The sequence below is a fragment of the Elephantulus edwardii genome, unplaced genomic scaffold (genome assembly GCF_000299155.1).
Source record: "Elephantulus edwardii isolate Elephantulus edwardi_28Jun2011 unplaced genomic scaffold, EleEdw1.0 scaffold00256, whole genome shotgun sequence".
Classification (NCBI taxonomy): Eukaryota; Metazoa; Chordata; class Mammalia; order Macroscelidea; family Macroscelididae; genus Elephantulus; species Elephantulus edwardii.
Genome location: NW_006400006.1, coordinates 3,910,699 through 3,924,183, shown reverse-complemented (window position 1 = coordinate 3,924,183; position 13,485 = coordinate 3,910,699). Strand labels below are relative to the sequence as shown.

Here is a 13,485-nt window from a genome sequence, read left to right as displayed (position 1 = left end):
ATCATACACAAGTTTATAATTTTATAAATATTCATAAGGTATAGATGTATGATAATAAATATAAAATATATAGAAGCATACATAAGAAACCAGTAACCAGATTGTATTTGAAAAATCAGATTAGGGGGAGAAATTGATCGTGCCTAAAAGTTTGAATAATAGTTGAAAGAATGGATGTCTGAAGACATGTAAAGACTTCTCAATCACCGATTAATTAAAACAAATAGGCACTAGACCACTAGACAAAAAGTTGGCAATTAAAGGTGCTTGGAAGACAAATTAGGCAATCTATTTCTAAAAGGTCACAACCTTGAAAGCCTTATAAAGCAGTTCTAATCTGCAAACATTGGGTCACCAATGTAGTGAAATAAATTGAGAGCAACTAAAAACAAGAGTAGTCTTAGGTGGGACAGCAGAAGTGATTTATTTTATCAGTATGTTTATGAATTTATTTCAATAAAAGCAATTTCATGAATTCTTTCTAAGATGGAAATACACTCACAAAGAATGACCTAAATGTTTTTCTTTTAGATTTAGTTGAGAGACTTCACTATATTAAGCCCTTTCCTTGAACCATCGCAGGTCACATTCTGCGAAGGACCTCAGGGATATGATGTTTTTAAATATTTTCTCCTTAAGTCTTCAATTTGTGAGTAGAAATTCTAGCACCATTATTATAAAATATTAAATAAAGTCTAAGAGTTATTATATTCAGTCTAGATTCCAGTTTATGGCAGAAAATTTGGAGGACAACTGTCTACCAATATATTGAAAGAGATACATATTTATTCCCATTGCCAAGAAAAATGAGTCAAGACAATGTGAAAATTATCAGACAATAGCATTAATATCACATGTAAGCAAAATATTGTTGTATATAGAATTTTTGAAGGCCTGTTAAACTTTAGAATTGGACGGCCAATCCTTCTTCCTACTCTGACTTAATTTGGATGCTTAACTTTGGAATAACGTGAAAGACAAGCACTTTAGTGAAAGGAACAAATGAAAACACTTCCCCTTACAGAGATTACCATACATGGCTGTGCCCTCACTGTGGATGTGTGTCTTGTCCCTTCCCTTTCCCTGAATGTTGTCATGGTTTGCTCTCCCTCCTACCCCATTCATCACCCACCCACCCCCTCCAGTAGCCCTTTGTTATGATGGCTTAGTCCACAAGTCACTTCAGTGATGTATTGCACTTCACAATGGTGCTGATATCTTACCTTGATTTCTATCTTGCGTTTAGAAGGATTTAAGTCCAAATTCCATATATCAGTTTCTTGAGAAGAGTCTTGATCATGCCATGGATTGCCAAGAAAACAAATATGTTGGTCTTAGAGAGGGTAAAACCAAGTTTCCCCTTGGAGGCTAGGATTTTGAAGCTCCATCTCACATACTTTGGGGACATGGAGAGACTGATCACTGGAGAAGGACATCATGCTCAGAAGGGTGAACAGAGTGCAGGAGAGGAAGAGCCTGAATGAGATGGATTGATACTGTAGGGCAATAGTGGTAGGTGTGTCAGAATTAGTGAGACTTGCTCAGGACAGGGCAGGCTTCAGAGCTATTATATATAGGAACATTATGAGTCACAAGTGACTTGACAAAACATAACAATACAACAATAACAACAAGAAAAATATTGCTGAAGACATTTCAAAAACAGAACAAGAAATGAACAAAAATTTGCCAGTTTAAGCAGGATTTAGAAGAGGCTGTGGTATCTGAGATATCATTCCTCATGTCAGTTGGATCTTTGCTGAAAGTAGAGAATATTTACCAGTTATTGACTATGCAGAGACATTTGACTTTGTAGATCATAAAAAATAATGGCTAACATTGATAAGAATGGGAATCCCAGAGCACTTAGTTGTGCTCATGTAAAACCTATACCTAGACCAGGAGGCTGTTGTGTAAACAGAGCAAGGGAACACTACATAGTTTAACATGAAGAAAGGAGTGGGTCAAGGTTGTATATCTCCATACCTATTCAATTTGTAGGCTGAGTAAATTATTCAAGAAGCTAGACTCTATGAAGAAGAATATGGCAACAAGATTGAAAGAAGAAGGATCAATAACATCTGCATGACACAACCTTGCTTGCTGAAAATGAGGAGGATTTGAAGCACTTGTTGCAGAAGATCAAAGAATATATCTTTCATTGTGGACTGCATCTCAACATCAAGAAAACAAAAATTCTTCCCACTGGACTGATACACAACATCATGAGAGAAGAAGAAAAGATTGAAACTGTCAAAAAGGTCATCTTACTTGGATTCACAATTAACACAATTGGTGCCAGCAATTAGGAAATCAGAAGATGTATAGCACTGGGAAAGTCAGTAGTTAGGGACCTCTCCAAATTATTGATGAGTAAGGATGTCAGTTTGAGGACTAAGGTGACTCTGCTTCAGATCATGTCTTTCTGATCACATGGTTTCCCAATAACATGTCTTGTAGAGTGGCATCCACTTCCTAAATAATTTGTCTCCAAAAACTCTATAAACTTTGATAAATATTGATAGTTGTAGAGGGGCTTCAGGCCTTTCATAGGGTTGCTATGAGTCATGCTGAACTTGAAGGCAATCAACAACAATGATGTCAATTTGAGGACTAAGGTGTCTCTGCTTCAGATCATGCCTTTCTGATGACTTGCTTTTCCAATCATATGTCTTTCAAATCATCTGAGAGCTGGACAATGAATAAGGATGATGGAAGAATCAATTCCTTTGAACTGTAGTGTTGGAGAAGAGTACTGAGCATCCCATGGATTGCCAAAAGAACAAACAAATAAGTCTTGGAAAAAGTACAGCCAGTGTGCTCTTTGGAAGCAAAAATGATAAAGCTTTGCCTCACATAGATTGAGCATGTTGTAAGAGGGGCTATTCCTTGGGGAAGGACATGATGTTTGAAAAGACAGAGGATTGGCAAAAAAGAGGAAGATCTTAGACCAGGTAGAATGGCATGGGGACTGCTGCAAAGGGCTCTAATGTGTCAAGAAGTGTAAATATGGCACAGGATAGGATTGGGCTCAGATCTGTTGTTCATACAATTGCTATGGGTCTTACTAGTCTTCACAGCACCTAACAACATCAACAACAAGAGTGACTATGAATCAAATAATCAGCTCTAAATCTATGTTACAAAAGAATTCTTTACAATCTAAAAGAGAAAGGATGTCAGTTGTGGTGTGCCTTTTCCAAGTTAGGATATTTTAAAATATCTTCATATGCATGAAAAGTTAAACAATAAGTAAGGAAAACCAAAGCAGAACTGATGCCTTTGGTTTGAGTAAGAGGGGAGTATTAAATATGCATTGGGCCACTGAAAGAACAAATAAATCTGTGTTGGAAGACATGCAGCCAGAGTGCTTCTCAGAGCCAAGATTGTGAGACTTTGGACATGTTATTAGTAGGCTTCATTTCCTAAGAAGACATTTTTGTTTTAAAGGTAGAGGGTCAAAGAAGAAAAGAAGACCCTTTAGAGTACGGATTAACATAGTGATTGCAACAATAGGCTTGAGCATAACAAGATTGTACGGATTATGCACAGCAGTAGAGACTGTCATAAAAAGAATGGTTAGGAGCCAGTATGAACTTGATAGAACCTAATAATAACTGTAAAATGCATGTAGAACAACTTTAAAGGTGATTTTATGAAGAAAAAAGTATTTTGTAAAATAGAACTCATTTATTCACTCAATCTTCCATTCTTCTGCATGTACTGGGCAACTACAGCAAGTGATGGAGACCGGAGTGCTTCATACCCCGTTAAAAAATGAACCGTACCTGCATTCATCTATCCAATTCAATATGACAATTCAAATTTCTGCCTTATTTGGATTCTCTTAGATTTTTGTTGTTCACATCCACTTAGAACCAGCGTCATTTAATCCGTAGCAATTATTTTCCTCCCTGCTAATATTATGAAAGTAAAGGTAATTGTACAAAGTAGAGGGAGTTGATACCTAATTCTATCAAAGAAATATATGAGGGCTTTTGGGACACCAACCATTTAACACACAGCCTAAAAAGCTTTATTTTCTTGTTTCTAAGAAGAACATCAACTCCAGCTACAACAAAACATTTATTTATGTTATCTGCTGATTTGATGATAGGAAACTTTGCCAATAAATTATTCAAAACACATTTCCTGGCAAAGGACAGGAAGGCAACTGATGAGTCTTTCCCTTGCTAAATTATTTGCTGTTTAACAGACTACAGACTATCAATTTCTCACAAGATAACACAGGAGTTAATAGGATAGAATCATCCTTTTAAAACCCAATAAATAATTCTGCAAAGTAACTGTAAACTTATTTATGGTCATGTGCAATTCACTGCCATGTGACTTAAAAGAAATATAGGCAGTCTCTGGGTTGCAAATGGGATCTTTTTCCTAACCATATTCAAGAATCTCAGAAAAGTTAGAATAAGTGCCCTTATTCACCTTGCTTCTGGGAAAGAAAGACTCAAAACCTTTTCAATGATTTAAATGCTTTGAGCAGTAAATAAGGGTGATTGTGATGAAGAATTTGTTTCTAGTATCGTTTGGCACAATCATTTCAAAGTAAGAGCAAATTTCCGTAACATTAAAGGGCAAGTGTAAGTTATCTGAAGGTGGGATATTAATTTCTGTGGGCTACTCGTTCTCTAAAGATGGCAGAAATGTTTAAGCAAAAGAAGGAGGGGAAGGAGAAAAAAAGGACACGTACTGGTATAATTAATGCTCAAGACAGACTACAAGATTTTGGAAATTAATCACTGATCACTTCTCTACTTATTTTCTTCAAGATTTTAGAATTCAGAAAAAGGAGCTTTTAGATTGTTAGGTGCCATCAAGTACAATTCATAACACCCTACGAACAAAAGATCTGAGCCCTCTTCTATTGTGAGCCATCCTGACACTTTCTGATACACAAAAGCCTACAGCAGCAGTCACTGTGTTAATCAATCTGGTTGAGGGTCTTCCTTTCCTTTGCCAACCCTTCCCTACATTATGTCCTTATCCAAGGAATACTCTTTCCTAGCAAAATTCCCAAGTATGTGAGGCAAAGCCTCATTATTCTTGCCTCCAAAGAGAACTCTGGCTGTACCGTCTCCAAGACATATCTGTTTGTTCTCTTGGATACCCATGGGATGTTCAGTGCTCTTCTCCAATACCACAGCTCAAAGGTGTGAATTTTTTTTCTGTCCTCCTTACTCATTGTCGAGCACTCAGATGCATTGCAAGTAATCAAAAAGACTATTACCTGAATCAGACACACCTTAGTCTTCAAACCGACATCATCACTCCTCAATAATTTGGAAAGGTCTCTAACTGCAGATTTTCCCAGTGCAATGTGTCTTCTTATTCCCTAACTACTGGTACCAAGGGTATTAATTGCAGATCCAAGCAAGATGAAGTTATTGACAGTTTCAATCTGCACACATGTGCATGCACACACACAATCACTGATGATGCAATGGTTAAGTATTGCAGTCAGTGACTGACTACAAGGAAAAGTCCTATCAATCTATTTCTGTGAAGATTAGTCCAGAAAACCTTGTGTGAAAGTTCTACTCTAATCCATGGGATCTCTATGAATTGTAATCAGTAGAACAACTGTGAGTATATGTTGTTTCTTGTTAAGTGTCACCAAGTTGACCAAGGCTCATGGTGACTCTATGAACAATCACTCCTTCCTCCTAAGGAATGCTTTGGTTGTACTTCCTTCAGGATATATTTGTTTGTTCTTTTGCCAGTCTATGATACATTCAACAATCTTAACAAATACTACAGTTCAAATGCATCAATTCTGCTGCCATTCTTATATTGTCCAACTTTAAGATGCATAGGAAGCAATTAAAAATGCCATGACTTGAATCCGGCATACTTCAGACTTTAAAGTGACATTAAGTGAAACCTTTACTGCATCTACTTCATTAAAAGAGACATTACTTCTCTTTTTGTTTTCATTTATGTAGGTGTTTGTTGACACAGAGACTCTGCTTTTAAGAGCCAATTCTCCCCTAGTCACATTTTTAATGTCTTTCAACCAGACAGGCATGTTTCTTGGCACTATGTCTAATAATGTTATACAGCTGACTCATTTGTATATATTATATAAAAGTCATTCAGTTTTGAAGCATTTTCAAGGATTCTTTGCCTCACTGATCTTCCCTAATAACCATTTAAAGTATTGTCTTTTCCTTAAGTATCTCTAATGGAAAGTCCTGATGAGTTTGTTGGTGTGCTCAGGATTTGGACTTAGAATATAGAACATCAAAGAAAATACTTTAATTTTCTAATCTCTTTATTTTTGTTCATGCAGATTATACAAAATTTTTTCCATATGTTCTTGTCCTTGCTCTACACACATTATTGTCATCTTTAAAGTGTCATCTGTTCTTTCAAAGACAATAAAAATGAGTTCTTCATTTATGCTTGCAGCATCAGGACAGATGGTGACGAGATTAAGATTGTTCACAGCTTAGTTTGCTTGGCTCCATAGTCAACACTCTTGGCACCAGTAGCCAAGAAATTAAAAGGCATAGTGGCATGGGAAAGTCTGCTATTAGGGACCTCTCCAAAGTACTGAAGAGCAATGGTGTCTCTCTGGAGACTAAGGTGCATCTGATACAGGCCATGGTCTTTGCAATCACTTGTTAATGGGCAGCAGCAGGATAGATGGTGAAGAGATTGAGATTGTTCACAGCTTTAGTTTGCTTGGCTCCACATGTTTCTGATACAGGCCATAGTCTTTGCTATCACTTCTTACGTATCAGAGAGTTGGACAACGACTAAGGAGGATAGAAGGAGAATTGATGCCTTTGAGCTGTGGTACTGGAGAAGAGTATTGAGGGTACCATGGACTGCTAGGAAAACAAGCAGATTCATCCTGGAAAGGGTTAGACTGGGCAGCTCCTTGGAGGCAAGGATTCTGAGGCTCCTTCTAATATACTTTGGACATGTTGTAAGGAGGGACTGGTCCTTGGAGAAGGACATCATGCTTGGGAGGGTGGAGGGACAGCGCAGGAGAGGAAGGCCCTCTATGAGGTGGATTGATTCAGTGACTGGGGTAATTGGAATGAGAGTGTCAGAGACAGTGTGATTGGCACAGGACAGAGCAGAGTTTAGGGCTGTTGTACATAAGTCCCATGGACTTATCTGAAAAAAAATCATTGACATCAAGTTGGATCCTTCTCATTGCTGATCCTCCAGTGTGTTTTTAAGAGGCCATAAACTTCATGGGAGAATATTTCTCACTTTTGTCTGTCACAGAGCCACCAGTGGATTCAAACTATCAGAGATGTGCCACCTTCATTTTAGCAGCTCAGCTCCTTATGATCTATCACCTGAGCCTCTCAGACTAACTAGGAGCCAGAATTAACAGAGGTAGTGGGTTCAATAAAAATAAGCAAAAAAAAAAAAAATAAATAAACAAAAAAAACACCCCAAAACACTTTGGTGGATCAGAAGTTAAGTACTGGAGTTCTATCCAAAAGATTGGCAGTTCAAATTTGCTCAGTGACTCTGGGCAAAAGACCTGGCCATCTTCTTCCATAGTGACTCATTCAACTGAACAGAAAAATAAAACCAGCTCATTCTGACTATTGTGCAATCTTCCATTGGTTCTCTCAGACCATAAACCTATAAGTCTTTATGAGAAGAGACTTCACATCTTTCTGACGTGAGCCTGGAAAATACTATGAGATAGTTTTACTCTGATATATGAGTGCCAAAACAGCAACATATTGTCAATAAAGATCTAAAATTTTCTTCTGTCATTATAGATATACAACAGCTTTCTTCTTTTCCTTTTCTTATATTCCACAGTTGTCACAGTATTGAGTACTAAATATTAACAAAACAAAGGATTCCCCAACCCACTTACCTGAAGATTTTTAGGTACTATTGTCCAGAGATGTATGCTGTGCTCATATCTACCTAGTAAGAAAAATGAGACCCTTTAACACTCATTATTTTAGATTTAGGGAAGGGGTCAAGTGAAAGTAATGGGTAATTTTTTGACATTTAATTTATCTTGCACAAGGTGATTCAAAACTAGCAGCTGGACATTCTTTCTAGATGATGTGGTTATTGTGTACTGTCAAGTTGGAACTGACCCAAAGCTGGCTCTCCAACAGGATTTCAGAGCCTGTAAATCACAAGAGAGGGATTTTCTTATCTTTCTCCCATGGAGTCACTGGTGAATATGTAGTATCCACTTCTTCACAGTCAATTATAAATTATAGTGACCAGGTAGGACAAAGTAGAACTACCCTCTAGGGTGTTTAAAGATATGAATTGGTACAAAATCTGATTGCTTAACTCCACAAAGCAAATGGTAAATTTAAACAGTCACTATCAATGGTTATTTGTCAGATGCTTAATCCACTATACCACATGTTCCTATCTAGGTAGGAAGACACAGGACATGGGGCACAGGGCCATAAGCATCTCAGTGAAAGGGCCAGGGGGAGTAAGAACAGCAGAGTCAGTCCCTCACTGCCCCAGAGCAGAAAGTCAATAAAGAGCCCATAGCCCAGCCCCGTGGTGCCTCTAGAGCCCCAACAGCATATTTATTCATTGCTGACTCACAGACTCACAGTTATGGTGTTTGGTAAACCAACCCCCAGTTGATAAACCAACAGTCACGATAAACCAACAGTTGAGGTTATTACTGAAGTGAGTGGGCGAGGCAAATAATATGTCACAATACAAGGCCAAGCTTTAGCCCATAAGTTCCAAGGCAAAATTCCTTAATAAGTCCAAGCTCCACTTGCAGTTCATCAGTCAAATCCAAATCATCCAGCAAGGTTTGCATCAGAGTTGTTGTTGTTGTTGTTGTTGTTGTTGTTAAGTGTCGTCAAGTTGCAGGTGACTCATAGCGACCATATGAAGGAGAGTCCTCAACGCTTGGGTGTCACTCATCTTTTCTCCAGGTTCATGAGGTTTCAGGAGGCAAGATATGACAGTAGTGGATACCACTCCTTCTTCCAAGCTTGTTTTAATTGGGGTACTCCATCCCACTCTCTGTCCACATTGAGTAACCAGCCATTAGAGCATTTGACACATCAGTCTCACAGCAACCACAAGTTACTGCTGTACAGCAACTTGTACACCAGGAATATACGACCTAGAGGAATGTCTGAGCAAAAAACAATGTAAGACTGGCTCGAGGGCTGCAGGCCCGAGGGCCCTTCAGGGTTTAAGCAAGCTGGCACATCCTAATGCTGGCAAAGTCCTTCCGCCAGACCCTCAGTTCATCTGGCATGTCAGAGTTGTTATAATTAAATAATCCAAGAAGGTTTGCTCAGAGCAGTTGTAACTCAACTTCTTATTCAAATATCTGAAAAGAGCAGGCAAACCTTTAACTGTGGTCATCACAAATGCAAGAAGCCTCAAGTCATGTTTTGCCATCATTTGTCCACAGCAATTCCAGTTTCTCCACCACCAGGGTCTCACACTCACCAGGGTCTTGTTGTCACAAGCCTTGCTTGCCTCAAGTCTTTCTTGCTTCAAGTCTTGCTGCTTAGTGTGGGAAGTACATCTTCACTTACTCTAGTCCCATAGCCTTTGGCGATTTGCAAGATAATGGTGATTTGTAAGACCATGCTGTTTGCAGTTAAGGTAGCTGGATACCAGAGGTGGCTAGCTATGATGGTTTTTAAAAAAAGCAAAATTGTAGGCTAACATCACAGCCCACTCTCTGGCTTTTCTTAGCAATTATTTCTCATCTGAAGAACCCTAATACCATCATCTGTATTTAGGGAAAAGCCAGCATCTTACTCCTTATAAGATAACTCCCTACTCCTTAAATCTTTTTAGAAAAAATTTTTGTAATAATTTGTATTCCCATTTCAAATTTTTCATTTGCTTTGTATTATCAAACTAGTACTGAGGAAACAGGCATGTCTTTTCCTGTGAAGCATCTTCTGTTACAATTGAATCTGCATCTATAAATGAAGGCATAGCCCAGAGCAAAACATCAGGTCATAGCAATCAACACTACATCTTAGAATGAAATATCTTCTCTTCATCTGGCTAAGTTCTAATCAACACATCTTCAGCCATCTGTGGCTAGATTCAGGTGTGCATTAGTCATCAACTCAGGAGTACACACTTCTTCCTGTTTTAGACAGGCTCATACCTTCACTCAACTTAAGGCCCATATGGGCCAAGTTGGCACATCAGGGATTCCCAGGGATCTCTGCTCCACATACCAGTAACCATTCTTCATTTATCCACTCATCGCGCTAGGTGCTGAACGAACCAGTCCAATGCTTTATTCTGAAATAAAAGGTTTCAAACTATTTACTACCATAAAGTTGATGATGCAATGTTTCAGATTCTTTTCAACTTGAATGCAATTATGAAGACACAAAGTTTAAGTTCATCAACTGCTCTGCCACAGAAGAATGGGGAATCTTATCCTATGTGACTGTCTCTGAAAATCTCCTCAAGAGTCAGTAATGAGTCTATTCTGACTCTTCAGTAAACACCATCATCTAAATTTAATATTGACGACTTAGCCTGGATGAATGCAATTAACCACTGAAATGCTCATGTAAAAAATGTAGAAATGACAGTAAAAAGTCTAAAGGTAGCACTTTTTATTGTGTTTGTATGCTAACACATAGTCAAATAACTCAGATGTTATGCATGTGCTTATTACATAGTTCATGCAATTCTGTGTTTAGGAGATTTATCTTACATCTCCTCAGAGATAAGTCAAGTAATAATATGATTTTTTTCTCAGTTCAGTAGCTTCTGTATTTCACCTCTATTCTTAGGCAACCCTCAACTAGAGATTAGAGAATGTGTTTTGAATTCTTAGTTCTTGTAAGGTCTGTAGCTGTCACCTCACTTTCAGCAGGCAAAATGCAGATTGTTATGAATCTTTCTTCAGTCCTGAAGTCACATTAGTCTTCATATAATCCGGTGTCTCAAATGATTTGCTTAGAATACAAAGTGTATTATTGTTGTTCTGTACAATTGAGTCAGGCACTGACCCATAGCTGACCTTCCGGTGGGTTTTGAGAGGCAGCTAATCTCCTGGGAAGATACTGAAGATCCTTCTGCACAAAGTCAATAGGAATGGAGAAAGAATATAGCCCTGATACACACTTTTCTGGATTTTAAACTTTGCTCTGTTCGAATACCAAAAGCAATTGTTGAAGAAATTCAAGGTACGTAGTCTTCAACATGGATTGAAGCTCAACCTCAAGAAGACAAAGATTCTCACCACTGGGCCAACTGGCAGCACAATGATACATTGGAGAAGACATTGAGGTGGTTAACAGTTATAGCTTGCTCGGCTCCACAATCAACACTCTTAGCACCATCAGTCAGGAAATCAAAAAATTAATTACATTCAGAAAATCGTCTCTCAGAGACATCTCCAGAGTACTGAAAAACAGCAGTGTCAGTTTAGAGACTAAGGTGCACCTAACCCAGGCCATGGTCTTTGCAATTACTTGCTATATCACAGAAAGATGGACAATGACTAAGGATGAAAGAAGAATTGATGCCCTCACATTGTGGTGCTGGAGAAGAGTCTTGAACATACCATGGACTTCCAAGAAAACAAATAGGTCTGTCTTGGAGAGGGTGAAACCAAGTTTCTTGGAAGCTAGGATTTTGAAGCTCTGTCTCATGTATTTTGGGTTCATGGCCAGGAAAGACTGGTCCTTGGAAAAGGACATCATGCTTGGAAAGGTGTAGGGACAGCACAGGAGAGGAAGACCCCAAATGAGATGGATTGATACAGTGACTGGAATTATGGGCGTTGGCATGTTAGAATTAGTGAGATTGATCAGGATAAGGCAAGCTTCAGAGCTGTTGTACATAGGTTCACTGTGGGTTACAGGTGACTCCATGGCATATAACAACAATTGTTTGAATAACAGCTTTTTTTTTGTCTAAGTACAGGGTTTTTGTTTTTGTTGTTTTTTTTTTAATGGGTTTTGGGTTTTGTTTTTTGGTGAGAAAAACTTGTATTTAGAATTAGCCAATTCCCAATTTTGTTGGCAACATCCAAAGCATCATGGTCAGGAGCAAGTCAAACACAGGCCTTCTTTGCTCCATCAGTCTTAATCAAGGTGTTGGCCTCAGCCACATCAGTGTTACAGAGCTTCTTTACAGCTTAATTTGGTGGTGCTTGTTGGCCTTGACATCCACAATGAACACAAGTGTGTTGTTATCTTCTATCTTCCTTATGGCTGACTTAGTGGTCAGGGGAAACTTGATGATGGCATAGTGGTCAAGCTTGTCTCTCATGGGGGCTCTCTTCCTGGGGTATTTGTGCTACCTTCAGAGTCTCAGCATCTTAGGCTGCTGGAAGGTGAGTGGTGTTTGGATCTCTTTTTCTTTTTTTTTTTTTGGGGGGGCTGTATATGCCCTTCAAGACTGCCTTCTTGGCCTTTAATGCCTTTGCTTTGGTTTCAGTTTTGGGAGGGTCAGGGGCTTCCTTCTTCACTTTCAGTGCCATCTTCGTAGAAAGGTAAGTAGTAAGTATAGGTTTTTCTGCCTGAGCAGACACATCAAAGTGTTCTGGAATTTCCATTATTCTCATTGCTAGTTGTAATTTGTTATGATTCACATAAATGCCTTTCAATAGTCAATAAAATACAAATGTACTTTTTTCCTGACAGCAAAGAGCTGTCTGACATTAGCAATGATATTCCTGGTGCCATGACATCTTCTAATCCATATAGAACTTCTGGAAGTTCTCTGTTGATGTAGATATGCAAGAAATTGAACAAAAATGAAAGAATAAAATGAAAGGACTATTATCATAATGTTATGAGATCCCTCATTCCTTTGACAAAGTGTGACCCAGTGTGGAAACAAGTGTTTGTCATGCTCTGTACTCAAAGAGCAAGTGATTTTATGAACACCTGGATGTTTATCACGGATAGGAGACATCACATAAGAGAGGGCATCCATGGTGGTATTTAACAGTCTTTTCAACAACTCTAAGAATACTGACTATTGAGAAAGGAAGCTGAGATGGGAGAAACAGCTGCTAAATATTTTAAAGAAATGGTTTGCAGGCATGTGAATTTCTTTTTTTAAAAAAAATTTTTGTGTGAATTTCTTTTTTGATAAAGTTTATAAGTACTTTGGGGATAATTGTGACAAAGCATCTAATCAAATAATTACGTCTAACACGTGACGATTAAAATTGTATGAGGGGTGTGTAAACACATATATGAATATGTGTGTGACGCATATTTTCCTTGTTTATAAAAATACATTTTTCTTCCAGTTTAACTTGCAGAATCCTTCATATTTGAAAAGTAGCAATGCACTTATAATTCTAATATTAACAACACATAGTTGAGTGATTATTCAAAGGATTCTTTGATGAGTGTTCTGTATGGATGACCTTATTAGTTATTTCATACGGAGGACAGAATTGTTATGTGTAACAACACTAGGCTTTAGAAAACTCATGAATAGCAATTGACTAGTTTTGTCATTTTTGGTTTTGTTATT

The 13,485-nt window shown here is 38.1% G+C and overlaps 1 protein-coding gene across 1 annotated transcript in view; it reads left to right on the top strand.

The window, feature by feature from the left end:
- The window catches only part of LOC102848355 (keratin-associated protein 24-1-like), a 50,110-nt gene extending 36,948 nt beyond the window's left edge, over positions 1-13,162 (top strand). Inside the window, exons 3-4 of the mRNA XM_006899425.1 lie at positions 12,216-12,328; positions 13,098-13,162. Coding sequence (XP_006899487.1) covers positions 12,216-12,328; positions 13,098-13,162 — 178 coding nt within the window. The remainder of the gene's footprint in view (positions 1-12,215; positions 12,329-13,097) is intronic.
- The last annotated feature ends 323 nt before the right edge of the window (positions 13,163-13,485 follow it).